The sequence below is a fragment of the Brachyistius frenatus genome, unplaced genomic scaffold (assembly GCF_029030835.1).
Source record: "Brachyistius frenatus isolate BFR_SWC_R1_liver_20210118 unplaced genomic scaffold, ASM2903083v1 Contig_3, whole genome shotgun sequence".
NCBI classification, from domain to species: domain Eukaryota; kingdom Metazoa; phylum Chordata; class Actinopteri; family Embiotocidae; genus Brachyistius; species Brachyistius frenatus.
The window spans coordinates 269585-296991 of record NW_027210602.1 but is presented as its reverse complement, the minus strand read 5'-3'; the positions used below and the strand labels follow the sequence as shown (position 1 = coordinate 296991).

Sequence of the window (27407 nt, the reverse complement as noted above, 5' to 3'; positions counted from 1 at the left end):
GTGTGTGTGTGTGTGTGTGTGTGTGTGTGTGTGTGTCGGGGGGAGGGGCACAGATGCCATGTGCCTTTACATAACAGCAGCTGGCTCCGGATACAATTGGATGAGAAACCGCTGGCCGCAGCAGCGTCCATCCTGTGTGCCGCAGTGCCGCGAGCCCGGCGGAGAGTGACGGGGGGGGGGGGGGGGGGGCGGGGGTTGTTTGGGAGTGCTGCAGAAACACAGCATCATCAAACCGGCCTACTGTAACGTGTGTGTGACCCGGAGTGTGTTTGTTTATCAGCCCTACCTGTCGCTGTCCGGTAGGCGGTGTTAACGGGTGTGCGTGTACGTGATGGAAGGGGCGGGGCAGGGAGGAGGGGCGGAGTCGCTCGGACATGAGTAAATGACGTCAACTCTCAGGTCGCCGAGCACAGAAACAAACATGGCGACAGAATGGAGCGGGCAGCAGGGCTACGTTCTCACCGTCATTATCTGCCTGTGGAGCGCCGTCGGCGGCCGCACGGAGACGGTGGCGGCGGCGGCGGCGGCGGGGTCCGGGGTCGGCGGCGGCGGCAGGGGCGGCGGCGGCGGCGGCAGTCAGGTGCTCGGCATGCGGCTGGAGAGGAGCGACAAGCCGGCCAGCACCAATGACGACGGTGTCATCCAGGTGACCGAGGAGAGCTCCGTGCAGCTCCGGTTTTACGGGGTGCAGCTCCACTCGGGCTCCTGGACGCAGATCCGCTTCACGGAGCTCACGGACGGTGGCGACGGGGACGAGGAGGAGGAGGAGGGGGAGGCGGTGGCGGCGGCCAGGGGGGGCAGCGGCATGATGGGCACGCCGCCGGACAGGACTTGTGCCGATTTCACGAAGGACTTCAACGTCGGGACCTTCATGAACGTGAGCAACCGGGGCACGACGGGGCTGGTCCGCGTGCACATTAAGCCGCTGCGCAAGAGCGAGCCGCAGAAGGAGTATGCCCTGTGCACGCCGAGCGAAGACGGGAGCAGGTGGGTGCTGCTGGGGGACAGCGACGGCAGGTTGCTGGTGGTGGAGGAGAAGAAGTCGCTGCTGCCCCTGTGGCTGCAGGGCATCGTCATCTCCTGCCTGCTGGTTCTGTCCGGGATGTTCAGCGGGCTGAACCTGGGGCTGATGGCCCTGGACCCCATGGAGCTGCGCATCGTCCAGAGTTGCGGCACCGAGAAGGAGAAGAAGTACGCCAGGAAGATCGAGCCCATCCGCAGCAAAGGGAACTACCTGCTGTGCTCGCTGCTCCTGGGGAACGTGCTGGTGAACACCACCCTCACCATCCTCCTGGACGACCTGATCGGATCCGGTCTGGGCGCCGTGGTGGCCTCCACCACCGGCATCGTCATATTTGGGGAGATCGTCCCCCAGGCGCTGTGTTCCCGCCACGGGCTGGCCGTGGGAGCCAACACCATCGTGGTGACCAAGTTCTTCATGCTGCTCACCTTCCCGCTCTCCTTCCCCGTCAGCAAGCTGCTGGACGTCCTGCTGGGCCAGGAGATCGGCACCGTGTACAACCGGGAGAAGCTGGTGGGGATGCTCAAGGTGACGGAGCCCTACAACGACCTGGTGAAGGAGGAGCTCAACATGATCCAGGGCGCCCTGGAGCTCCGCACCAAGACCGTGGAGGACGTGATGACCCCGCTGGGCAACTGCTTCATGATCCAGGCGGACGCGGTGCTGGACTTCAACACCATGTCGGAGATCATGGAGAGCGGCTACACGCGCATCCCGGTGTACGACGACGAGCGGTCCAACATCATGGACATCCTCTACGTGAAGGACCTGGCCTTCGTGGACCCGGACGACTGCACCACCCTGAAGACCATCACCAAGTTCTACAACCACCCGGTCCACTTCGTGTTCCACGACACCAAGCTGGACGCCATGCTGGAGGAGTTCAAAAAAGGTCAGTGTTTCTGTTTGTGTGTGTGTGTGTGTGTGTGTGTGTGTGTGTGTGCGTGCGCGCGCGCAGCCATCACATCACTGCATCCTGCGGTACACCCCCCCCCACCACCACACACACACACACACAAACACATCCTCCTCTGTGTGTCGATCAGCTGTATTGATGAGTGGAACATCTCAGCCTCCATCTGAGCACACATGACAGGAAGTGTCAAAATAAAAGCCCATTTTTACCAGGATGATAAAGAACAGTGGTAAGTTGGTTTATTTGGGCCTGACCCGACAGCCCTGAAGGTCACACGAGGTCACGACTTGTCTGTGAATGCAGTTATTCAAAGTTCACGGGAGGAAAACATCAAAAGAAAAGGATCAGAGAGGATAAAATACAAAACCATATGCATCATAAATAATTTAAATGTGTCCCAAGATTCAAAAGTAGTATCCGCGTAGGGCTGCTGTTACAACCGTTGTTATCATCAGTTCATCTGTGAGGTATTTTTTTTTTTCAATTAGTCGATTGATTGTTTCGTCATAAAATGAGATGAATGCAAAGTCTTTGAATGTATGTCTCCAAAAAACAACAACAAAAATCAGTTTACGGTGATTTATGAGAAAGAAAAGTTTGAGATGCTGAAATCTGCAAAAAAAAATGATTGTTTTCACTATTTGGGTTCATAAAAAATGACTAAAACAATCATTGATTAGCAAAATAGCCGCTGATTAGTTGCCAGTTTCTGTCGATTGAGTAATAATTTCAGATTTGCGCCCACTTTTCTCAATCTAAGGTCAAAATTAGAGGCTGAAACGCACTTTTATTTTCATTCTGTTGTTAGTTGTTTGATTGATGTCAAAAATTGCTGACCTGAAGGTGACATCCTCAAACGTCTGCATCCAAAACCCGCAAATATTCAGTTGGCAGTGAGACATGGCAAAAAAAAGTTCAATATTTGACTTTTTGTACTATTTCTGCTCAAACAATTACTAAAATAGTCATTGATTTGATAAATCAATACATTTGTCGATCGACTTGTCATTTCAGCTCTACATTGACGTTTTCCACTCTGTCAGATCAAAGCTGAAACACACTATTATTTTCATTGTTAATTAATCAGACGGTTCAAATTCTGATTAATCAATGTTTCGGTTTTGCACAAATATGAAAGTGACGGCTTCAAATATCTTGATTTGTTTTGCCAAAAGTCCAAAACCCCTCAAATATTTCAGTTTACGGTGATATATGACAAAGAAAAGCAGCAAATATTCAACATTTCTTTCACTATTTCCATTTTAAAAATACCAAAAATAGCTTCTGATTAGTTGCCAACATCGGTCGACTGACTTATGATTTCAGATCTGTATCCACGTTTTTCAGATCAAAATTTGAGCTGCAGCGAACTGATATTTTCATTATCTGTGACATCCTCAAAAATCTTTGTCTAAAACCCCCAAATATCAAATTTGCTGAGATATGACAAAGAAAAGTGAATATTTTCACCATTTCTGTCTAAGTGCAACCACATTTACCCGCAAAAGATCAATAATGAACATGTCATAACCTTTTTTTTATTCCATTTATGTAAAATCAGAAGTGTAAAAACGATGAATCGTCATTTTTCTGACATCTGCCGATTAATCGTTTGATCTAATAATCAGATATCAGTTGATAGTGATGTTGGTCACAAGTTCCCAGAGCTCCCAAGTGAAGTCTTTAAATGTCCAAAATATTCCGTTTATAATGAGAAAAACTGGAAATATTAAGAAGCTGAAAGCAGCAGATTTCTGCTCCTGATTAGCCGATGCACAGAAAACATAAAAAGAGAGGGGAAAAAAAACAAATGAGCATTAAACTGACAAAACATGACAAGGAGGCCCTCAAACATTCGACCCACTGCACTACATCGTGCAGTATTTTATTCATTGGCCACATCAGTTTAATCCGGCCGCAGGTTTTTGTTCCCGTCGACGCTCGGTGGCGGATTTCGCTGCTCATCATCTTCACTCGGAGGGCAGTGACTAATCACTGCAATCAGCCGCTGCCTAACGTTTGATGGGATGAAAATCGGCACATTCAGGCGTGCTGGATTAGTGCAGGAAATCTCAGCGCTGATGAAAATCCTCGCTAATATTCAGAACGGCAGCTTGCGGCTTATTGTGATCTTAACGAGGCCATTTAAAGGACGTGAAGCGTTCGTTTTCCAGCGGCCGCAAACGTGCACGCTGCTTCTTTACCGTCGGGGGCTCATAAGCGAAGAGGAGGCGGCTGCACGCTGCTCAGGTCCTCCCCATCAAGATTTAAAACTTCACCCGTCGGTGTGAGGAAGGCATCACCTGCAGCTGTGGTTATTTATAGCAGCAGAGTCCTGCACACATGCTCGCACCATCCTAAATAAAATACAATGTTATTGCAGTTAAAATGAACCAGGAAACCTTCGCCGCCAAGAGATATTATTTCAAATGTTTATATTAGTATATTAAATCCGCTTTTAAAAAAAAAAAAAAATTTAATCGCTCGGCCCATTAAAATAAAAGACGAGGGTCACCTTTATTCGTGCTGCAGGGTCGGTGACCTCTGACCTTCCTGCAGGCTGGGAGGGAGGGAGGGAGGGAGGGAGGGCACGACCGAGGTACCGCCGCTGATGAAGGTGACAACGTTCCAGTCATGAGGCATCACGTCAGCGGCCGTCGGCTGCAACACTGGTGGGACTGTGCAGCAGAGCGCCGACAGGCCCGGCTCTGTTGGTGGTGACGGAGGCCGACGGAGGCGCAGGCAGTGACTCACGCGGCGCCACAAATTCCACTTCTAAAACTTTCAGGTTGATTATGTGACTAAAATGTACCCGCAGAACAGTTTATCGTGACTTCTACAAACCAGATTAGGAGAAGAGACGAGTTCATAAAGACTCATCATTTGTTACGCCCCGAGTTTTGGCTCTCAGGCTGCAGCAGCTGCTTCTTCTCTGCCGTTCTTTTATTCAGACGCCGGGATGAAATTATCCTTCAAGTCAGAGGCGCCCAAATTCTTTCCTACAAAAGGCCCAAAAATAAATGTTTAAGTTATATAAATTAAATGTATTTCTATTACAGAAAATTAACCTTCAAAATCTGAAATAAAATGACGGAATAATTAAAACACTAGTTTTTAATCTGCATAATTTCATTATTTAGCAAAAACTAATGTCAAAAACAGTTTGTGTTTGCAGTTTTTTTTCTTGTCAGTGTCTCGATCTCTCATCTCGACTGGCAGCTCAAAGTCAGCGATGTAGGACACACGAACTGCAGCAGAGAGGATACCGTCATGGGATGACTTGCACTTATTTAATTGAACACAGAACAAACACAACATATCAAATTTTTGAAATAGCCATTTTTTTTTTATTGTTTTATGAAAAAAATATGTGCTCGATTTGAATGTGATGCCAGCAACACGTCTCAAAAAAGTTGGGACAGGGTCGTGTTTACCGCCGTGTTGCATCGCCTCTTCTTTTAACAACACTCTGTAAACGCTTATGAACTGAGGAGACCAGTTGCTGGAGTTTTTAAAGTGTAATGTGGTCCCATTCTTGCCTGACATAGGATTTCAGCTCCTCAACAGTTCAGGATCTCCTTTGACGTATTGCTCTTGTAATACACGCAGAATGTGGTTTGACATTGTTTTTCTGAAATAAACAAGACCTTTCCCGGGAGAGATGTCATCTGGGTGACGGCATACGTTGCCCCAAAACCTCAATATATCATCAGCATTCATGGTGTGCAAGCCATGTGTAAATAAATGCATCCCTGTATCATCATGGATGCTGGCTTTTCGACTGTGCGCTGATAAGCAGCTGGGTGGTCCCTCTCCTCTTTAGCCTGGAGGACGCAGCGTCCATGATTTCCTAAAAGAATCTCCGATTTTTGATTCGCCAGACCACAGGGACAGTTACCCACTTCATCAGTCCATCTTAAATGAGCTCGGGCTCCAGAGGAGGCGGCGGCGGCGTTTCTGGATCGTGTTTCTATCTGGTTTCTTCTTTGCGTGCTCGAGTTTTAACCTGCATTTGTGGATGCAGCGATGAACTGTTCACAGACAATGATTTTTCAGATGTGTTCCTGAGCCCATGCCGTGATTTCCACGACAGAATTGTGTCCGTTTTTTAATGCAGTGCTGCACAGATCCTTGTCATCCTCGATTTTTGGCCTTGTCCCTTGCGTACAGAGATTGTCTACCGATTCTGAACAGCACGGTGTTGGACTCGGGCTCCTGCTAGTACAAAGCCAATATGTGTCAGCCCCCAGTCCTGCGTGTTCTTTAATGAGGCAATAGGAGAATATGTCAGGCTTTATGATATTTATTTAACAGCAACAGAATAATCAGTTTACAGAGCTCTGGGTCCAGACTATGTTTCCCTGACCGCAACAGAGTATGTGTCAGTTCACGAAGTCTGGCCTCCTGACTTTCCCTCACCCAGTCTTCTTATAGTCCAGACACCAAAAAGTCATGTGTATTGATGTATCCTTTGTTGGTTGGTCGAGGTGGTGGTTGTCTTCCTTCACACCCTGGAGTCCTCCCGACAGACAGCCGTCTGTTCCTGTTTGTGCCTCAAAAAACAACAGTATGTGACCCCACAGGTTGCCGACCCCCTCCTGTGACCTTTTGGTTTGGCACAGTAGTTTCACTCTCATTCACAAACAGCCTTTTGTCTACACCTTCATTCACAACCACACCCTTTTGTCTACACCTTCATTCACAACCACACCCTTTTGTCTACACCTTCATTCACAACCACAGCCTTTCGTCTACCCCTTAGGATTAATAGTTGATAATACGACCTATATACAATTAATATGATATGGCATACATATATGTTGTATTATTATAAACATAACCTAGCACAGAATCGCACAACGGCGATGTAAAACGAACAGTTTTTGAAGAAGGAGAACGTCGGGCCAAAACAAAGAAGTTTGAAAGCCCCAGATTGTGTTGCTGTGCTCTAAGCAGTCAGCAGCGGAGAGGATTCATTTTCGCATGAATTAATCATGTTCCAGGCTGTCTTTTCGTTCCTTCAGCCTGAAAACGGGCCTCTGTCGTCACTTTTGAGCAAACGGAGCGGCGTCACCGCAGACGCCAGAAATAGTCGGAGCTGCCGCTGTTTGATGTCCACGACCTGTGACAGGTTTCCGTTCTGGCAGCCTCGCTCCTGGGTGACCTGATCATGTCAGTGTAGTCGCCTCCCGCTGGCAGCCGCCACCGCCGCCGCTCATGAGCCGGTGTATTCGTAAGCGCGCGGACCTGCATGCAGCCAGCACACGGAGCCAGGAGTGGATTAATGGTATTTTTTTTTCTTTTTTTTTTTTTCTACGTCATAACTCCTTTCTTCTCTGTCAATCTCCGTCTCTCTCCGCTATATCTCGTTATGGCAGCTCCTCCAGCTCCTCTCTCTCTCTCTCCAAAGCTCTTAGTCCAGTCTGGGCTATATTAAGGTGGCGTCCTGCCCTCGCAGCGCCCGTGACAAATCCACTGATTGATCGAAACGGCGGCGTGACTGTTCGAAAACGGTAAACAAAAACAAGAAGGGGATGTTTTCATCTAGCGGCGGCTGAATCTGTTTGAAGGCCAGCTGCTGAAGTTTAGGGAGGCGGCAGCTGCAGCGAAGCTCTCAAACTTCTCGTTTGATGATGCCCTACTTTTTCCCGGCAGCTGATTGCAGGGAGAACGCAGGGAGTTTAAAATCATAAATATGTTGATGTGCAGCGGCGCTCTCGTTGCTTTGATTTTAACCTTCAGGTCATTTCTTGTCCTCACCAGGCAAATCCCATCTGGCCATCGTCCAGAAGGTGAACAATGAGGGGGAGGGCGATCCCTTCTACGAGGTGCTGGGACTGGTCACCTTGGAGGACGTCATCGAGGAGATCATCAAGTCGGAGATCCTGGACGAGTCTGACCTCTACAGTGAGTCAGCTGGTTTCCGCCTGTGGCACAGATACAAATGCCATCGTGACACATAAACGCACGCTCACGGTTAAACGCACTGATATCCTCATCTCTCCCTCCTGTCAATCAAAACTGAGACTTCTGCACCCGCCGTCGACTGACAGTGACGGACCTGAAATTAAAGCAGAGAAACATCAGATTTTGGGTAACATATTTTGGGAAACAAAAAAATCTTCTGTTCCTGAGCCCATGCAGTGAATTCCACTGATTCCTCTTCTCGACTGTGAGCAGGCGTGTCGTCATGTTGGAGAACCACTGTTGCCATGGCGCCACAGTTCAGGTGGTTTTGTGTTCTCTGGGTTTCAAAAGACGCAGTAACGGACAGGTAACTGAAACAAACTGACAAAGAGGGAAGAAGAAGAGCACACAGACTAAATACAGCTGGGAGGGAAGGACAACGAGGGACAGCTGAAACTAATCAGGGGGCAGGGCCAACAAACACACAAAGGACAGGAAGTGAAACAAGACACACAAAACCCAGACTGACCTGAAGACTACAAAGCAGATAAAGAAGTCCAAACCAGAACAGAACCTCAGAAGGTCTCAGTGGAACTCGGTGTTGACAGTCTGACCCTGGGGGACAAATTCACGGTGACACAACCACCACCAAAGTCAAAGAAAACCCACCACATGCCTTCTTCAGTCGTGGACGGTGAAGCTCCGCCTCCTCTTGAAACGTTGAACGTCACTCAGAACACCTCGCCCGGCTCGTCGCTTCATCGCTGTAGACTTTCTGAAGCGTTTCAAGGATCTCCGTTGACCATTTCCAGTTTGACCCCAAAATCTGATGTTTCTCTGCTCCAGTTTTCAGGTCCACGGTGAAATCACAAACGTTCACGTACCAGCGGTCACGTTAACGTGTGGAACTCAGGTGCTGATGTTGATCGAGAGACGACGCTCGGAACACTTGTTCTAAAAAAGATGTCGATTTATGAAGGTTTTTTAGGAGGAACATAAGAGATAATTATATCCTTCGGAGGTTTAAGTCACACTGAATCTCTAAATGTGTGCGTCATGTCTGTGTGTTCAGATTTAAGTGCTGAAGGTTTGAAGTGACCTTGAGCTTCGCACATTAAATCAACCAGCCAAAATACAATAACAATATTTCTATAACCACCCTAATTCATCCATGTTGTCTCCCTTTTCTGCTGTAAATTTTTTTGAAAATAACCTAAAGTTAGTTGTGTCCCCATCAGCAGTAACTTAATCCAGCTGGATCACAGTGAGCAGTAAACGTGGACGCTGATGTCAGTTAGATAAAATTACAGAGCGGGTTACATGCATTCGTTGTGTGTGTGTGTTGCAGACAATTCAAATCCTGTGCAGGAATTGCCACAAACAGTATAAACTAGTTACACAATGTAATGTTGATTTATGTGTAAAAAATTAAATCAAAAACACGGTTTGATTCCACGGAAATCTATAAAATTATTAGCTTTCTGCTTAGCTTAGCATAAAGACTGGAAACCGGTAGATAACGTTAGCCTGCCGCAGTCGTACAAAATCTGAAGAGTAAAAACTAAAACTTGTGTGTTTGTGTCGGACCATTTCTTGGTCGGGTGCAGTTATTTCCTGGATACTTGTTTAAGTAGGGACGTTACAATAAATTCTAAATTAAATACAATAGATTCTCGATCCCAAAAAAATGGATAAAAAAAAAAAATTAATTTTGCAGCAAAATAATTAAGTCGAACTGTCCTGTTGTGTTATTACCAAGCAAAACACTTCAACTTTTTTCACAAGATAAAATTAAAAACAACAACATCCTCTTATTTATTTATTTTTTTTATTAATGCGGTCCTAATACTTCGTCGTCCTTTTGTATCGTGTTTCACAACGACAGAGGAATTAAATGAATGAGTGAAAACAAACTCTTCTTTCCTCCTCGTTTCCCCCGCAGCCGACAACAGGAACAGGAAGAAGGTGGACCCCAACAAAAGCAAGCGGGACTTCTCGGCCTTCAAGCACGAAGCCGACAGTAAAGTGAAGATCTCTCCTCAGCTCATGCTGGCAGCTCATCGCTTCCTGGCCACAGGTGAGCTCTGAGGAGGAGGCGGCTTATCTCACCGCCAGCCAACACGGATTTGTTTTCTGTGTCATTCAGAAGACGGTTTCTCTGCAGCCCCGAGCCTCTGTTGGATGAACACGCAGTCTGCCGGTGTCTGTGTTTTAGAACATGTATGAACTTTTAGTGTGCAAATTAACAGAGCTGCAGCTGACGATTATTTTTCATTTCATGATTAATGGAAACGAGTCAGTTCATTTTTTCTGAAGAGCATCAGTCAAAAACCAAAAGTTATTCACTTTCTTATCACATGAGACGGAGAAAAGCAGCAAAATTATACAAACTCAGGAATAAAAATGTTCAGTCAATGAATTAATTGCTTATTTTAGCTCAACCAGTAAATCTTGACAAAATAAGACCAGCGGAAACAAAACACCAGCAAAAGGGCAACCAGTGCCAATACATGGCACCATAAAAATACAAAATATATTTAAATTAATAAAGAAAATACATTTCAAAGAATAATAATAACAAAAAATAGGGTGAATAATCAGCAAAATTATAATTGATATCAAATCAAGACTAAAACACAAAAGTTTTTCATGGAATTCTTTTAAGTCTAATGACAAGAAATCATGTTTTTATTTGAAAATAATAACTACTAATTACTAATAATCCAGTTAGCAGTTTTGTCATGAATTACCTTGTCAGTTAATTTTTTTTTAACTAGGGCATATATAAACATATAAAATATAAACATTGGAACAGTTTATTAAGTTTGTTTGAAGCTTTAGATCTTAAAGTCAATGTGGAGTCAAAGGTCATAAACTTTGTTAAATTAAGTCTAAAATCATCAGATTAAAAAAAAAAAAAAAGAAAGTTGTACATCCCAAAAGAAGTCAATGAATATTAGACTTCTTGGTCCATTTTGTTTTAGATATTTATTTCTTTTTGAGGTTATTAGAACCATAAACAAACACAGGATATTAAACTTAACCACAACAACCACAGTCATAAATTCAATAGAATGCAAAGCAGTTTTTATTACAAAAGTACAACACTCGGTCTTATTATAAGCTTCCAAATCTGATAGAAAACGCCTCCATTTTCCACCCTCAACGTTAATAAATGAACTTCATTGGAGCCTAATTTTCCAACTAAACGGCCCCTTTTCATACTCGTTTGTATCATTTAACATTTAAAAGTTCACCAATCATTCAAACACTAAAACCGGGCCCCTCCGTCGGTGTCTCAATTCGATCGTACACTGACGTTTCCCATCCATCTTCCCTGCAGAGGTGAGCCTCTTCAGCCCGTTCCAGATCACAGAGAAAGTCCTGCTGAGGATCCTCCGGCACCCGGACGTCATCGAGGAGCTCAAGTTCAACGAAAACGACAAGCGATCGCCGCAACACTTCCTCTACCAGCGAGGGAAACCTGTCGACTACTTCGTACTCATCCTGCAGGTAAAACACACCCTTCACACACTCTGTAGAAATTCTAACTCTCCTGATTTAATCTGCTGGTCACGTCCATGTACGGTTTTAAACGTCCCACGATTCAAGGTTTCGCAAACAATACAACGAAACATTCAAACGTTATACGCGAGGCAAAAATGAAGTGGTTTGCCACAAGCTCGTTTGAACAGGGTCCGAACAAACTATGAATGCCTAGTCAGCTAAAATAACGGATCGAATGGTTTGCTACATGTAACGAACAGTTAGCTCAAAAATAATGGATTAAATGGTGAGCTGAAACCATCAATAAATAGTTAGCTAAAATAAAGGATTAAATGGGGAGCTGCTTGCTATAAATAGTTCGCAAAATTAGTGGGTTAAATGGTTAGCGACAAGCGATAAATTGTTCGCTAAAATAATGGATTAAATGGTTAGCTACATGGTATATATAGTTACCAAAATTAATGGGTTAAAGAAGTTAGCGACGAGCAATAAATAGTTAGCTAAAATAATGGACCAAATAGTCTGTGGACAGCATCTAACCACAGATTTGTGACAAGACTGGTGCCATCCATATCCAGGAAGATCCAGTCCATCATTAAAAATAAATGTCAAAAACAAACAAAAGAGTGCAATCTCAGTATTGAAAGATGGACTCACTTTGTGGCAGCTGGTTCTTAAATATTGACCTTTCATATCCGAACCTTTTTTTTTTCTTCTTCTTCTTCTTTTGGCTAAAAAAAAAAAAAAAAATGCAATAAAGGGACAAGATTTTTAAGTGAAATATGGGTTTTAGGAGAAATTAGAAATAGAATTTCCCTGTGGTATTTTTGTAAAGTGCTGGTTATGATGTCATCACAAGGTCAGAGTTAATAACTTGGGTTGACCTGTTTCAACCGGCAACCAACAGGTTTATCTCTGGTCCCTGCGTCAGTCTGCAGGGGGTATTAGCACACATGTAGGCACTAAACACATTGAACTTTTAAGACACGCCTGACTTAAGCTTATGCTCGCGTTTCCCATGAAGGAAGTCACTCCCTTCCAACGCTAACATGGTATGGCATCATATGCTTTCAAGAAAACTAAGCAGTTTATTGTTTTTCCAAGCAGGAAGTTGTAGTTGGAGAAAGAATAAAATGGCTTGAATTATCAACCAAATATTGCAGTTTAATTTTACCAGTACTGGTAGTTTATACTTGTTTTGTACTTTTACAGTGAAGCAGTTCAGAAACACTAATGCTTTTTACAGCTTTTTGTTTAACTGGAACAAATAGGGCTTCTTTGTAGTCCATTATTGGTAGAAAAGCCTGTGAAAATTTCAGTCTTTAAAACAAAGAAGAGCAGCGAATCTTCACATTTAAAGAACCTGTAATCAGCAAATATTTTGATTTATTTTTTGCTTCTTTTTTTGGTTAATTCACTGCTTATTAAAATTGCTGATTACTTTCTTGTCAATCGACCAACTAGTTCAGTGATTAATCAAAAAAAAAAAAAAAAAAAAAAATTGTTTAATCTATAATTTGTCTATTAATGTCATTTTTGAGGCAGTATTATTGTTCTGGATGTCTTTCCAGTAGTCAGCACATTATGCAGGATGCTAGCAGCAAAATGAAAGATTAATAATAATAACTTTATTTATATAGCACCTTTTAAAAACAAAGGTTTACAAAGTGCTCTACAGAGAAGCAAAGCATAGTCACACGTAACGTCAATACCGGTAAACATTTAAGAAAACAGGAGGCAAAAAAGACCATACCATAAAGGTAATGAATACAACAAAACCAAACAAATAACCAAAACGAGCAAATGGAATAGAAAACAAACAAATAAATAAATGAATAAAATAAACAAAACAAAAACAGGGGAACAAAAGAACTGCATAAAAGGACGACATCACTTAAAAGCAATTCTATATAAATGGGTCTTAAGAAGTGATTCATGATTCTAATCGAAGACGTATCTCAGTATGGTAATAAATACCCATCATAATAAACCAGTACTCATCCAGGCATATAAATAGACCCTGCGAAGTGTTTCGGAGGGGCTCCTCGCTGCACTGCACGACCTTCACTAATAGATCCTCTTACGCAAGACAAACGGAGGGGAGAGGAGGGGCGGGGGGGGGGGGATTGAAGGGTTAAGGAGGATGGGAAGGAAGAAAAGCAGATGAGAACAGACAGCGAGCGGAGAATCAGCAGAGCATATGGAGTTTGAAATAAACCGCAGAGAGGAGTCCGGAGGACGTGGAGGGAAGGAGGTGCACCGTCTGCCACTAAATCCCTCCTCTGCATCAGGAGGAGGCGAACGGAGAGGGACGACGAGGGGTGGAAATATTAACCGAACACATGCAGAACATGCTCCATAAATTATATATTTAAAAAAAACAAAAAAAAAACAACTCTGCTGCAGCGATTCAAGCCCAGCAGATACTTCTGCAGTTTTCAAGGGGTACGTGGGTTTAGATCAGCTCACTGAAAACAAAACAACAAAAGCAAAAAGCAAAAAAAAAAAAAAAAAAAGAATACATTATGGATTAAACAAGAAAAAAGTCAGTATAAAGTCAACTGTACAGGAAAGGCTTGAGAGCGCGTGAACAGAATGAAGCAAAAAATACATCAAAATAGTTAGCTTTGGTAATAAACAGTTAAAGTTTGATCAAATATTAGATTAAATTTGAGCTGCAAGTAATAAGCAAATAAATTGATAAAAAAAAAAAAAAAAAAAAGGTTAGCTAAAAGTAAACGGTTGAAATAAAGGATTGAACATTTAACTACAAGTAATAAACCGCTGAAGTAAAGGACTAAATGATTAGCTACAAGTAATGTGCAGATAGCTAAAATATCAGAAAGCTAATAGTAATAGTTTGCTAATAAACTGATTGAAAGGTTAGCTACAAGCCATAAACAGCTAACTAAAATGGATCAAGTAGTTAACTAAAAGTAAGAGTTAGCTAATACTAATGGGTAAACAGTTAAACTAGTGAGCTAAAAGTCGCCCACTGGATAAATGGTTGAAGTCATTATTCATATATTTGACAAATTGCAATTATTGGATCAAGAAAAGTTGAAATAGTCAGCTAATGATGAATAAACTGGAAGGAAAATATCAACACAAACATTGGAGAAAAAAAAAATCAAATAAATGTAACGGATAGGAAGCTGAAACATCCAGTAACTGCCTCCAAATGGTAGCGGCGTCAACGTTACCAATCCTAAACCAAACAAAAACAGAATGTAGATGGTGATAATACGGACTTATTATAGAACTACTTGTGTTAAAAAAAATGTTTTAAAGTTTACAGTTTAAAGTCATTTGTAACGTGACGCGTGGTGTTGAAGGGGGGGGGGGGGAACACGCATGCTGCTGCGGCGGCTGCGCTTTTGAAAGTGTGCGTTTGTGTTCGGAGGCTTTGTTGTTGACACCCGAGGTGTGGATAAAGTGACTGCAGACACTCGGCGTGCAACCCGAGCACCGCTGCTCCTGTTCCACCGCCCAGCAACACGCACTATAAGTTTATGTGCGCGTGTGTACGTCCGTACGTCTGTCTTTGTGAGGACCAATTTGAGCTTTAGGCTGTGAAGAATGAGGACGTTGTTTCCTGGTTTCCTCCGCTGAAAAACACCTTTTTAAAGGGCTGTTGGACGGTCCAGTGTTTGTGATGTTTATTGGGTTTAATACAGCCTCACAAAAACGGCAGTACAAACGTGTGTGTGTGTGTGTGTGTGTGTGTGTGTGTGTGTGTGTGTGTGTGTGTGTGTGTGTGTGTGTGTTTGTGCGCTTTGAGGTAAAGAGACACTGAACCCTGCCCCTGTGGCCGGATGTAATATTTATAGGACGTTAAAGTGTTTCTGTTACCTGCCACAGGACACGACTCCTGGATTTTTGCATCCAGCTGAGCCTCCAAACTAACTCGGACACACCAGTTTAAGACGTAAACTGTCAGGTAACTCTCACGGGGTCCCCGCAAGTCCTGGAAAACCGAAAAACATTTAGATGTCTAGTTTTCTGGTTTCTGGAAATTGCATGTAAAATGAGAGAAAAAAAACCAAACGTCCAGAAAAACATAGTGAAAGATGTTTAGAAAGGCAGGGTGAGAGTGTACGGGCGGAAACGCATTAAAAGCGCCCTACAACATGTAGGCTCTCGAATGCACCACCAACTATGTCGGCTTGGTAAAGACAGCATGTGCTTCAAAAATAAAAAAAAAACAAAAAAGGTTAAACAAATAAAATCATATTTTAAAGGCTGATATTTTTCCAGATTTAAGCTTTACACTTTTTAAAATCCACTTTAAGAGTTTTAAAAACTTTTAATTTATCTATAAGAGCAAAAAATGTTGACTTCGCATCCTTTTCTCCATCGAAGGACTTGATCACGAATACGTCAAAGGTTTGACACGTCAAAAACTGTCTTTAAACTCGTCCTGCTCGTGTGGTCCAGATTTGACGCGTCCCAAGATGACGAGAAAGAGGTATTTTTGGTTTATTAAAATATTAATAATGGAAGGCTTGTTAGTCTGTTTTAAAGCGCTGCTGGGGTCCGCGTGTCCATGTCCAGGTCAATGAGGTATAAATGTGGGTTTTAAGTAGAGCTGCACGATTAATCTAATCACCATGTCAGCCTGTGTAATTATATAACCGGAAAAAGCTGCGATTTGATTAAATAAAAGAAGGTGCCACATGCAGACTTTGCTTTTCTCCGCTCATCCTCCTGAACGCAGAGATGGCCGGTCCTGTCCGTGACTTGGTCACATGACCGTCTGAAATGACGCTGAATTGGAGCCCGGAATAAAGAAAAAAATTTTTTTTAAAAACACAAAAAAAACCCCACTTGCAGTGCCAGCGTTTATCTCTCATGGGCTCATGTTTGCAAATGTCAGTGTTCAGACTCCAAAGGAGTGAGACATCGTCGCTGATAAACCCGTCAGCAGATGGCATCGCGTCTCCTGAGTTCAGCTGTCGGGAAGTCAAGTTAAAACGTCGTTTACGTCTCCGCCAACTGACGCTTCAGTTTTAGTCGGCAAACTTATGGACAAACATTTCTTTTAGGAAGAAGTTTGTATGTTTGAGTTGAGACGTTCACTTATTTAAATAGAATAACTGCGGACCAGACCTCATGTTCGTTGTGTTTTTATTGTAATATTTTCATGATAAAACTGGTGTGTTCTCGTCAGGATCGTCTAACGACAGAACAACAGATTTTCTTTTTTTCTTTTTTTAATGGAACACATTGAGAGAATCTCTGCAAATTTGGCACAAACACTCACTCGGACTCGAAGATAAACTGATTCGATTTTGGGGATCAGGGGTCAAAGGTCAAGGTCACTGTCGCCTCACATTGACCCATGATATCTGGGGACTGCCTCGAGAGAATGTCTTCAAATTTGGCACAAACATTCACTTGGACTGAAGGATGACGTGAGTAGATTTTGGTGGTCAGAGGTCAGAGGTCAAGGTAAATATCACCTCACATCCATCCGATCCGTCCATCCTATTATTATCAGTGTAATATCTCAGAAACACTTTGGGGGAATTTCTTTCAAATTTGGCACAAACATTTACTTGGACTGATTACAGGACATGTTTGTGGCCATGATTCCATAATTCATGAATTAATAATAATAAACATTCTACACAAATATCAAATATAATAAAGATATTGTTACTCTTCTCTGTCCGTTATTCATCACCATAACCGCCAGGTGGTAATTTGATTATGTTTTAAAGGAGACTCAGTGGCCTGATTGAAAATGTCCTAGAAGATTACTCCCTGAATTTGCTTTATTAAAGAAGATGTGTGTGTGTGTGTGTGTGTGTGTGTGTGTGTGTGTGTGTGTGTGTGTGTGTGTGTGTGTGTGTGTGTGTGTGTGTGTGTGTGTGTGTGTGTGTGTGTGTGTGTGTGTGTCTTTGTTTGTTTCAGGGTCGGGTGGAGGTGGAAGCCGGAAACGAGAACATGAAGTTTGAAACCGGCCCGTTCTCCTACTACGGCGTCATGGCCCTGAGCTCGCCATCGCTGGGTGAGGCCGCACACACGCTCCGCACATACATGTTGCAGACACACACGTGTTACTGCTTCTGTCTTTTGTGAGGACATCCACTGACATTCAGAGTTTAGCTTCAAATGGGGGGAAAGCAAAGGGAAATTAATACATACATAAACAAATAAGTATATAGATATATAGTTTTGAAAATGAATAAATTCGTAAATTAAATGGGAAAGTTAATAAATTAGCTTTTGCCTCATTGAATTAATGTTGATTTTCAGTGTTATTTTTGGTGCATTATGAAGTCATTTATGCTTTTATTTTTGGCATTTTCAGTTCTCTATACAAAACCAGCTGCAAAACACAAGAAACCATATTAGATCAACTACAAAGAACTTGTGTGTTATATATAAATGTGGCTGCTGAAACGTTTCCAGAGGGCTCGGAAACAAAGTCTGAGCCCTGAAACGCCTCTTTGAAGGTCTGCACTCGAGTGTGCAACAGCCAAAATTATATTGAGGTGATATAAATACATCAAAACACAGTGCCAGAATCACAAAATAACACACTGCAAGGAAACAAATAACAAAACACATTGAAAACATCCAAAACTCAAATTGGCCCTCATCAAAATAGAAGTGCAAGAAGCACACACCTGCAAACAAACTGTTTAAAATCAATCTCAAAATGCTAAAAAGCATTCCCCCCCCCTTTTTTTTTTCTACCGAGTCGTCCGATGTTTTGACTTGAGTGCTTTATACTGCTTTTATTCTGAAAGGATTGACTTCTATTGGCTTCTATTATTGTGAAGGTGTCGAAGGTTTGCAGTGTTCCTTTACTTTTTGGGATGATTGTGCCACAAGATGGTTAAAGAATCTGTATTTTTAAATTTCAGTATATACGTTATAATCCCCCCCCCCCCAAAAAAAAAAAAAAAAAATTCCTGGCAGGAGATTAAAGTGATCTCAGGTAGTTTTCTCTCCAAAAACATCTGGTTTAAAGGTGGTTTCCAACATATCTGGCTGTGATTTTATTAAGTTATCATAATCAATAGAACTGATCACAAAAAGTGCAAGACTGAATCCGTGTCTGTTTCGGACGGGGTTTTTTTTAAGGGGGGAGGGGGAGGTGTTAGTGTGCTGTGCTGTGCTGTGCTGCATGTGTGTCCTTTGTGTGATGATGTAAGTCCACTTGAGATGTCCAGAGAGCAACTCGGCGGTGTCGGTGTCCGAGTTTTAACTGTGAAGCACTGCAAGCTGAGGATGAAACACCGGCGCCTCCTGGTGGCTCAGCTCCGTAACTGCTGATTCAAATTCTTTGCTTTGCGTCTGGGTCCGTCCTGCTGAAGACGACAGGAAATATGTGTTCTGGATCAGCTGACAGTCTGCAGGTGTTTGCAGCTGTTGGACTTAGTTTTTTCACACATAATGAAATGTACTGAACTAATGATAATAATAATAATAATAATAATAAGAAGAAGAAGAAGAAGACGGCACAGTTACTGCTCTCAGTGCTGTCAATATCAAACCTCTTATTTTGGGAACAGAAAACCACATAAACCAGCGTTTGTTTTCTTTATTCAATAATTGTTTGACATTTTTGTATATTCTGTTTGTAAATTTGTTGGGTGAAAATCCAGGTTTAGATGACGCTGTCTCATCACTTGGAGAAATAACTTTGTAGCACATATGCAGCTAGAAATGTGCAATGTTCAACAAAAGTTTTTGGTTTTTTTTATTCCCAGGATTTTCTTCCTACAATATAGGAAAATATTATCCATAAACAATCTAATCGGCCTTCCACAAAACATTGTTTTTTTTTAAAGCACATTATCCTTTTCTAAAATAATGAAATTTTGTCCCGACAGTATTATTTAAAAAAAAAAAAAAAACTCTGGGAATGTAAACAAAATATTTAAGAATGTTTTAAGAGAACGTTTTCCTAAAAATGTCACTGGTAAAGTTAAAAATACTCTCAGATCTTTTTTTGTAGAGCCCAAAAAATGTCTAGCTTGGTTTGTTTTACGGAAAAAGACATTCAATGTCCAAATATAATTCCTACCTCCCTTACAGCATCCGTGGGCTCTTTAAAGGATTTAAAAATGAATTTAAGGCTGCAAAATGCCAAAACATTTTTTTTTAAATTTTCAATCAGGAAATGTGCTAAATTTAGACACGATGCTGAAACTTTCTGAAATAACTAAACGGTGAATCAGAACACGCAGAAACTCTAAACCCCCCGTGGTGATTTCATTATTTGTCCTGAGACCTGAACAACCGGGAACGTGGTCGTGATGAACGGGGATGGTACCGACGGCGGTTTCTCTTTCCCGTTGACCTGTTTCTGCTGCTTTTCTCTTCCCTGGATGAACTGCTGTCTGTGCTTCATGTGCACGTCATGCGGCTCGGTGTGTGTCGTCTGCAGTGTCACATGTGAATGTCAAACGCTCGACCATCTCTCATCCCGAAACGCTCGGAGTGTTCTCACGAAGAACCAAAAACGGGAATCCGATGTTTCCGGACTTCAGGAGCGAAGATCGTTCAATCAGTACGGAGAGGAAATACTCTGTAAAAAAAAAATATATATAGATATATATATATATATATTGTCGAATGTATTTCCAAACTAGAGCCCGATCTCATCCCAGATGTGTCGTTATCACGCGTTGGCATGCGAGCCGACACATTGTTCTCCCGCCAGACCGCATCAAGAAATTCCTTTTTCCACTATAAAATATATTTATTTTTGTAATTATTCAGTTGTGTTTTTACTGGTTCCGCAATGTGCTGAAACTTTTCGAGGATATTTCCCAGAAAAAAACTTGTCATTTGGTTGTAAGTGTGAAGCAAAACATGCATTCAAATGATGTCTAATTGGTCAAATTTGATTCAGATTGGCAGTTTTAACCATTTCAAATTAGGCTAAAGTGACAGTTGGTTTGAATTCTTTCTGATTTTACGTTAATGATGCAGTAAAATGGCAGCAGTGGACCAAAATTGAAAATTGAGTCCACTAGAGGGTACCGTGTCAGTGTTTTGTTTTGCTCCACCTTAGTACAGGCAACCATGAATAAGAAGGTCACGTGACAAGTTTCATGGACCACGGATATACGGGACTTTCGCCCAGGAGACTGCAATTTGAGTCCGCGAGAAAGCAACGAGGATTTTATTGAAGAAATCTTTTCCGAAGCGTAACCACGTGGTCATCCACGCGCTAAGCGAAGCAAAACGTGACACTGATTCAGTATGCTGTTGATACAAAGTAGCAGACTGGTGGTGTATTAAACATTTTGCAGCGATGCAACGCGTGTAAAACACCTGTCGGTCCACTAGAGGGCAGTGTGTCAATGTCGCAGCTTTGCTTTACGACGAGAAAAAAAAAAAAAACGCCCTCTAGTGGACGGGCGGAAGTATTACACGCTTTGCCGTGATTCAAAATGCCGCTGAAGAAGAACGAAATCCGTTTTTCAGGACTTTTTTTTTCTTTCAGAAGAAAGAAGCTTAGATTCGTTCAAAAATTTCAGTGGACTTTACTGAAAAAACATTTAAGCCGAAGCGTACAATATTTCAACCAAGAAGAAAAAAAAACCCTCCAGACTGGTTTAAAAAAAACGGTTAGAAGAAACACGGAGTGCCTGACGCTCTGCTGGGATGAAAATAAATCAACAAAGAGTTCATCTGTCTCTCTCTGTGCCCCTTCCTCCCCCCCTCCCCCCTCTCTCTCAGCCGTCACCCCTCCTCTCTCCCCGTCAGTGGCGTCCCCCCCTCCACGACGCCTCTCTCTTAAGAGGTTTTCTGTGTTCTCTCGTTTCCCAGGTAAACACTCGATGGGCCGGAGGGAGGGAGGGAGGGTGGGACGGGGGTCCTCGTTAAACCGATTTTCTCACCATTTCCTCTTTTCACGTCATCCTCAGAGTCCTGGTCCAGCAAGTTTTAAACAGGAAGTAAAAGCTTTTAATTTTTAATTTTTTTTAAAAAGTTCTGGCCATTTTTTTGAGTGACTTTTAAAGAAGCCAAATTTCTCAAATAATAGCGTCTGAATACAAACAGCTTTACGAGAACTTTACCCGAGTGCAGTGCAGTCTAATATTACCAAAAACAAATAAATCAATGTTTAGGTCAGAAATGATCTGTTTAAAGAATCACACAAGGTGATGAACCTGATTAGATTTATCTTTTTTTCTATCTGATCTCTTTTTCAAAATAAAAAAATGCAAAATAGTCAATGTTTTCAGCCTCTCAAATGTGGGAATATGCTGTTTTTGTCTGTTTTGAAGAATAGAGTATTTGGGATACTTATTTTTTTTTTTTTAAATACGTTATTAAAATGTCATTTTGTAAAGTAAACAGATCACAAAACATCTAAAAATAGTCCAAAGGATTTTAACAATATTTACAATTAATATTTATGTTATTCTATTTAGAGTTTCCAATGTGAGTGTTTGCAGTTAACTTTAATATTTGTAGCATTTAAACTATTGATCAGATAATGTAAGCAATCTGAAGACATACGTTTTGATTCAGGGAAATTGTTGTGCAAGGTAGTTTGACAAATTAACTTTTTTTTTTACCACAGTGAAGCAGGTTAATGTGATGGATATCAAAATATATATAAAATTTTTTTTAAATATATGGTGTTTCCAGCATCTTAAATGTGAGGAAATTCTGCTTTTTCATGTTTTAAAGCATTAAAAATAGAATATGTTGGGGTTTTAACTTTATTATTGAGCAAAACAATTAATCAAAAGATGTCGTCTTGAGCTCAGGTAAATGTATTTTTGTTCATTTTCTTCTAAATTCAATTAGTCTTAATTTGTCAACATTTTTAAGGAAATATCTGAAAATACATCAAAATAATCATCACATTTCTTATGTTGTCTTATCATATTTAAGTTACGATAATATAAAACAAAATCAGCAGATCGGTATTTTTGAGACATTCGCTAAATTGATTTCGAATATTAACGATAAACAAAAAAGTTTGAACTAAAGGACCACCTACTGGCTTTTTGTGGAGCTTTCAAGCAGATTCGACCGAAAGCGCCGAAAATCCAGCAAGTGGCGCTTGAGTTAACATCTGTTCGTGCCAAGTCGTTGAACGGCAGATTAATCTGGAATCGGTACAATAATTAGCTGCAGCTTTGCGCATGCTCAGTCGCAGATCGTCCCGTCAGCGTCCGCTACGGTCGGACGTTCGCTCAGATTATTACTACCGCTGAAAAACCGACTTGCTGGATGGGGACTCCGATCTGATTTCTAACCCCGTCACCGCCTCCTCCCTTTGACCCCGATCCACGGTCAGATGGTTCTCATCACTTCTTCGTCTTTTACAGTTGGGTGATCTGACCGCAGACCTCCAGCTGACGCAACGGTTCGACATTTTGACGAGCGTGCTCATTTGCTTTCCGTCTTTCTGAGCGTTAGGCGAGAAGCTCGAAGCTGCTCTCGCTAAATACGGAGCGACAGCCAGTTGATTAGCTTAGCATCGCCTGGCCATGTGCTAACACAAGCTTCCTGCCAAACGCCTTAAAAGCTCACTGATAAACCAGTTGTGCCTCATTTGTTTCATATGTCTCGGAAACAAACAAGATAAAGGGGTTCATTAAGGTTATAACCTGGCGAGGCCATACTAAAGCTAGTTATGATAAACATTACGTACTTTTTTTGTTTTTTTCTTTCTAAAATGGCCTAAAATGTAGCCCTAAACGCTCAAACAATTTTCAGCAGTTTTATAAAAAAAAAAAAAAAAAAGTTCTTAAAATACAAACTATAAATTCAAATTTTTCAGGTCAAATTAAATGGCCTATTTTCTGGCTCTGTCAGCCATTTTGTAGTCGGCATCTTCATGTATTTTCACACATAAATGTAGGTAATAAAAATAAATACCTCGGTAAGATGCACTTTTTTTTTTTTTTTTTTTTTTTTTTTCTAAAATCATAATTCTTTCCTTTTATCTCGAAGAAAGCGACATATTTGTGTCTTTTAACAAATCGAAGTCAGCCTGCGACAATCGGGAAATTATTTTTAAACGAGCTTCGAAAGTGAGCTGAAAATAAATACTTCTTTTTGTTGTTTCGAGCTGCAGCGCCCTCTAGCTGCAAAACATTCCAGCCTTTTATGCTAAGCTAAGCTAATTATTGCCCAACTCTCGGCAAGAAAGCGAATCGGCACCTTCCTCCCCCCCCCCCCCAAAAAAATGACGAACTGTTTCTTTAAGCCCGGATGTTCTCCCGTAACTCCCCTCCGGATCTCCTCACTCACTAAACTCCTCCGATCATCACCGACGCCCTCCACCTCTCCGCCCTCCACCTCTCCGACCTCCATGACGTCACCTGAAAACCAGCCAATGAGAGCGGTCCGACCTCCGGCCTCGGACGGCCCTGCGGAGATGCTCAAACGATGCACTTTGCCTTCGTCGCATTGCATGTTTGTCGCACTCTTTGCACAACGAGTCTCATCGCTGACGGCACACGTGTGACGTTAACGTGTTGTGTGTATGGATGCCCGTGTGTGACACAATTAGTCTGTTTCTACTCACGATTTACATCGAAAACACAATGATGCCCGTTTTGTCGTCCAAAACGTTCGAGTGAGTGGCCGGAAAATGGCGGGGTTTTTTTTTGTGCCATAAAGTGTCGTAAAATGCTGTAAAAATAAATAAATAAAGGAATTTTATTTTTTATTTTTTTATTTTTTTTTACAGTGTTTTACAACTGCTCACTAGGATGCTGTCAAAAGTGGCATTTTTGACCACAAAACAGTGTAAAACATTCCATGCAAATCGAAAGGGAAAATAGGCGATTTGTTGCACTCGTGGCTTTCCATATATGTGTGTGTGTGTGTGTGTGTGTGTGTGTGTGTGTGTGTGTGTGTGTGTGTGGTGTGTTGTCGTTCATCACGCCTTCTTCTCCACATTGTTTGCCGCCTTCATTTTTTTTTTCCGTTTTCTGACACATTCATTTTGTTTCCTGTGTCTGTTTCATTCATTTCTGCTTTTGTTCATGTTTATCTGACTGTTGCGCTTTAAAAAAAAAAAAAAAAAAAAAAATGTTTTGCCTCCTCGCCCTCTCACTCTTTCTCATCGATGTCCGTCCCCAGAGTTTCGCTCTCCGTCACACGCTGGCAACCTCAACCGCTCGGCGTCCCTGAGCTGCACTGAGCGCGGTCCGGAGAGCTCCGTCAGCGGGAGCCACACTCAGATCCCGGGAACCCCCTTCCAGTACATCCCGGACTTCTGTGTGCGAGCTCTCATGGACCTGCAGTTCGTCAAGGTAACGCCAACCAAGTTCATTAAATCACCTTTAGACGGCTGAAGAACGGAAAATGAGTCTGTATTGGAGATAATCTGTCTTTACATCCTCCGGATGATGACGCTGCTTACTTTTAAAAAAAATTCCCCTAGGGGATTAATAAAGTATATACCTACCTACCTACCTACCTTTATGACGTTAATACTCTCGGCACAGCTTCTGCTGACCATGTCTTTTTTTTGCGGGAAAACCGCGGGAATCTGCAAAAATTGAAATCTTCTGCAAATATTGCTGAGTTTGCTTGAATTTGCGTTAATTATTGCACATCTATTTCCTGGATGGAATGTTGAAGGTGTATAACTACTATACTAATACTGTATCCGTGTATAACTACTATACTAATACTGTATCAGTGTATAACTACTCTACTAATACTGTATAAATGTATAACTACTATACTAATACTGTATAAGTCTATAACTACAATAAGTATAACTGCTTATAAGTGTATAACTACTATAAGTGTAAAACTACTACTATAAATTTTAATACTGTAAAAGTGTATAAGTACTATATTAATACTATATAAGTAATATACTAATACTGTATGAGTATATAAGTACTATATTAATACTTTAAGTATATAAGTACCATACTAATACTGTGTAAGTATATAAGTACTATATTAATACTGTATAACTATATAAGTACTATACTAATACCGTATAAGTATACAAGTACTATATTAATACCGTGTAAGTATATAAGTACTATATTAATACCGTATAAGTATACAAGTACTATATTAATGGTGTATAAGTTCGACCGTTCACCACTTTGTCCTCCTCAGATCACTCGATCTCAGTACCAGAACGGCCTCCTGGCGTCCAGGCTGGACAGCTCGCCTCAGTCCCCGGAAGGCAGTCACACTCGCCTGGACACGTCCGTCTCTTTGCCCCCCGTGACGCCGCCGGGGACGCGCACCCCGCTGCCACTGGCCACGCCCCCCGCCAAGCGCCAGCCGCCCAACGTTCAGCCGCCGCCGGGCGGCCGCACCGCTCTGCCCCAGACCACCTCCTCCTCCGGCCGCAGGCCGAGCCAGTCTCTGCCCCAGGCCACTCCCCCTCCGAGCAACCACACCGCCCTCTCCCAGGTCCCTCCCTCCTGCGGGGGCGCCGCACCGTGCCCCCACCCGACTCTGACCTCCTCCAAGTCCCTGCAGCCCCCGCCCTCTGCCGGTCCGGAGAACGGCCCGGGAGAGACCACCACTCTGCTCAGTGAGCAGCAGAACTGCGTGGGCCCCCGCCGGCCCACCCACCCCCACCCCCACCCCCACTCCCACCCGCACCCGCATGTCCACACCATCAGCCACGCCCACACTGAGAGCACCATCTGACTGAGAACACACGGCACCACTTCCTGTCTGCTCGTCTTCTCCTGAACTCTTGTGTGCCACCCGTTCCCCCCTCCACCCCCGCATGTCTCCGCCCCCCCACCCACCCCCACCCCCCAACACAGAGAACAGAGGGAACACCAGTCAGTCGTAGAGTAGACCAGGATCTGCATGTGCGTCCGTAAAAGATCAGTTCACCTACATTTAGCAGATAGTTCTGGGTTTTATTCGTCCCGGTTTCAGATTTGAATTTAATTCGTGGTGCACAAAGATTTTAAAAAAATGAACATTTCAACAAAACGGCGGTGAAAAAAAAAAAAATCCTCTTTACTCGCTGCGAAAGATTTTCTTTTGAAATTCTCTCTGAACATTTCATCTGTTCACGGACTGCCAGTAATTTAAATCAGTAAGAGCCTGTGATTATTCCACAGGCTCAAAGTCTTTTAAGAGTTTGCTTATTGCTTCTTTTTTTTTTTTTTTTTTTTTAAGGCTGCCTGAAAAGTAGCGAGTCAGCATTTGTGAAACGAACACACAGATTGTAATCGAGGGGCTAAAATGTGCCGGTATGCTCCTTTTTAATAACGACATCGCTGGCGACCGTCCCGAAAGGCAATATGTTTTAAGTTATTCAACTTCCAAAGAGTGGAATATTTACTTTTGCGTGATATTAATTTATACGTATTTGTTGTTTTATATTTTGTATTTATTGTTTTGTTTTCTGCAGCCGAAGTTAAAGGGCGAGCTGCACAGATGCTGTGTATTTTTTCTCGAACGTCTTCCACTGAACGCCCCTCACTGTGAGCGGAGGCCGCCGCCGCGGCGCCTCCTTCAAAGCCTCGCGCCGTTCGGACCCGGAGGAGCCCGACCAAACCTGGAGCGCGGCCGGTTGCAACACTGTGCGTCCCGCGGGGCTCCTGGTTATAAGTTACACGGCAGCTTTTTCATTTATTTCCACCGAGTTAGCCAACGGTGTAGGTTTCGGGCTTCGACGCCGTTTAATGATCAACGCGTAGCGAGCGTTGTCCGCGGGCACGGTCGGCTGCTTTTCGAAAAAGAGAAGTCGTCCTTTCTCAGCAGTTCGCCAAACAAGGTCTTGCAGAAGCACCTCTGGAGCTCACTAATTAACAGCGAAGACAAAACCTGGAGCTAAAGGACTCCTCCTTACACCTGCTGCGATTAAAAAAAAAAAAACAAAAACGTCCCCATTTCCCATCCCTGCACCCGCCGGTGTTAAGAAGAGGTGCGTTCAGGGGCATCGTTGGCCGACCAACAAAACCCTGGTCTGAAGTCGGTGCTGCAGAATTTGACTGTTATTTTAAAGGCGAATTATTAAGATAGTTACACGTACCGACATACTGTCGGCGGACGGACGCAAGCTCGTAAAGCCTGCCTGATCAACGCGCAGGCACCTGCGAAATATAAAAAAATTAAAAA

General features: G+C 42.7%; 1 protein-coding gene across 2 annotated transcripts; it reads left to right on the top strand.

The window, feature by feature from the left end:
- Window positions 1–350: 350 nt before the first annotated feature.
- Window positions 351–27407, top strand: LOC138622374 (metal transporter CNNM4). Of its 2 annotated transcripts, XM_069701126.1 has the most exons (8): window positions 351–1913; window positions 7701–7844; window positions 9787–9921; window positions 11188–11357; window positions 17268–17364; window positions 21057–21146; window positions 24429–24601; window positions 25431–27407. In XM_069701126.1, exons 1-8 carry the CDS (start codon window positions 383–385, stop codon window positions 25974–25976), a joined length of 2886 nt encoding a protein of 961 aa, XP_069557227.1. In that variant the 5' UTR covers window positions 351–382; the 3' UTR covers window positions 25977–27407. The 2 variants fall into 2 exon arrangements, with proteins under 2 accessions (XP_069557227.1, XP_069557235.1); XM_069701134.1 differs by lacking the exon at window positions 21057–21146.

Excerpts from the sequence above, each read along its gene's own strand:
- LOC138622374 (XM_069701126.1), top strand. The coding sequence starts at position 383 with ATGACGTCAACTCTCAGGTCGCCGAGCACAGAAACAAACATGGCGACA. Across the intron at positions 9,922-11,187 it reads TCATCGCTTCCTGGCCACAG|AGGTGAGCCTCTTCAGCCCG; the intron begins GTGAGCTCTGAG and ends TCTTCCCTGCAG. Across the intron at positions 21,147-24,428 it reads TGTGTTCTCTCGTTTCCCAG|AGTTTCGCTCTCCGTCACAC; the intron begins GTAAACACTCGA and ends GTCCGTCCCCAG.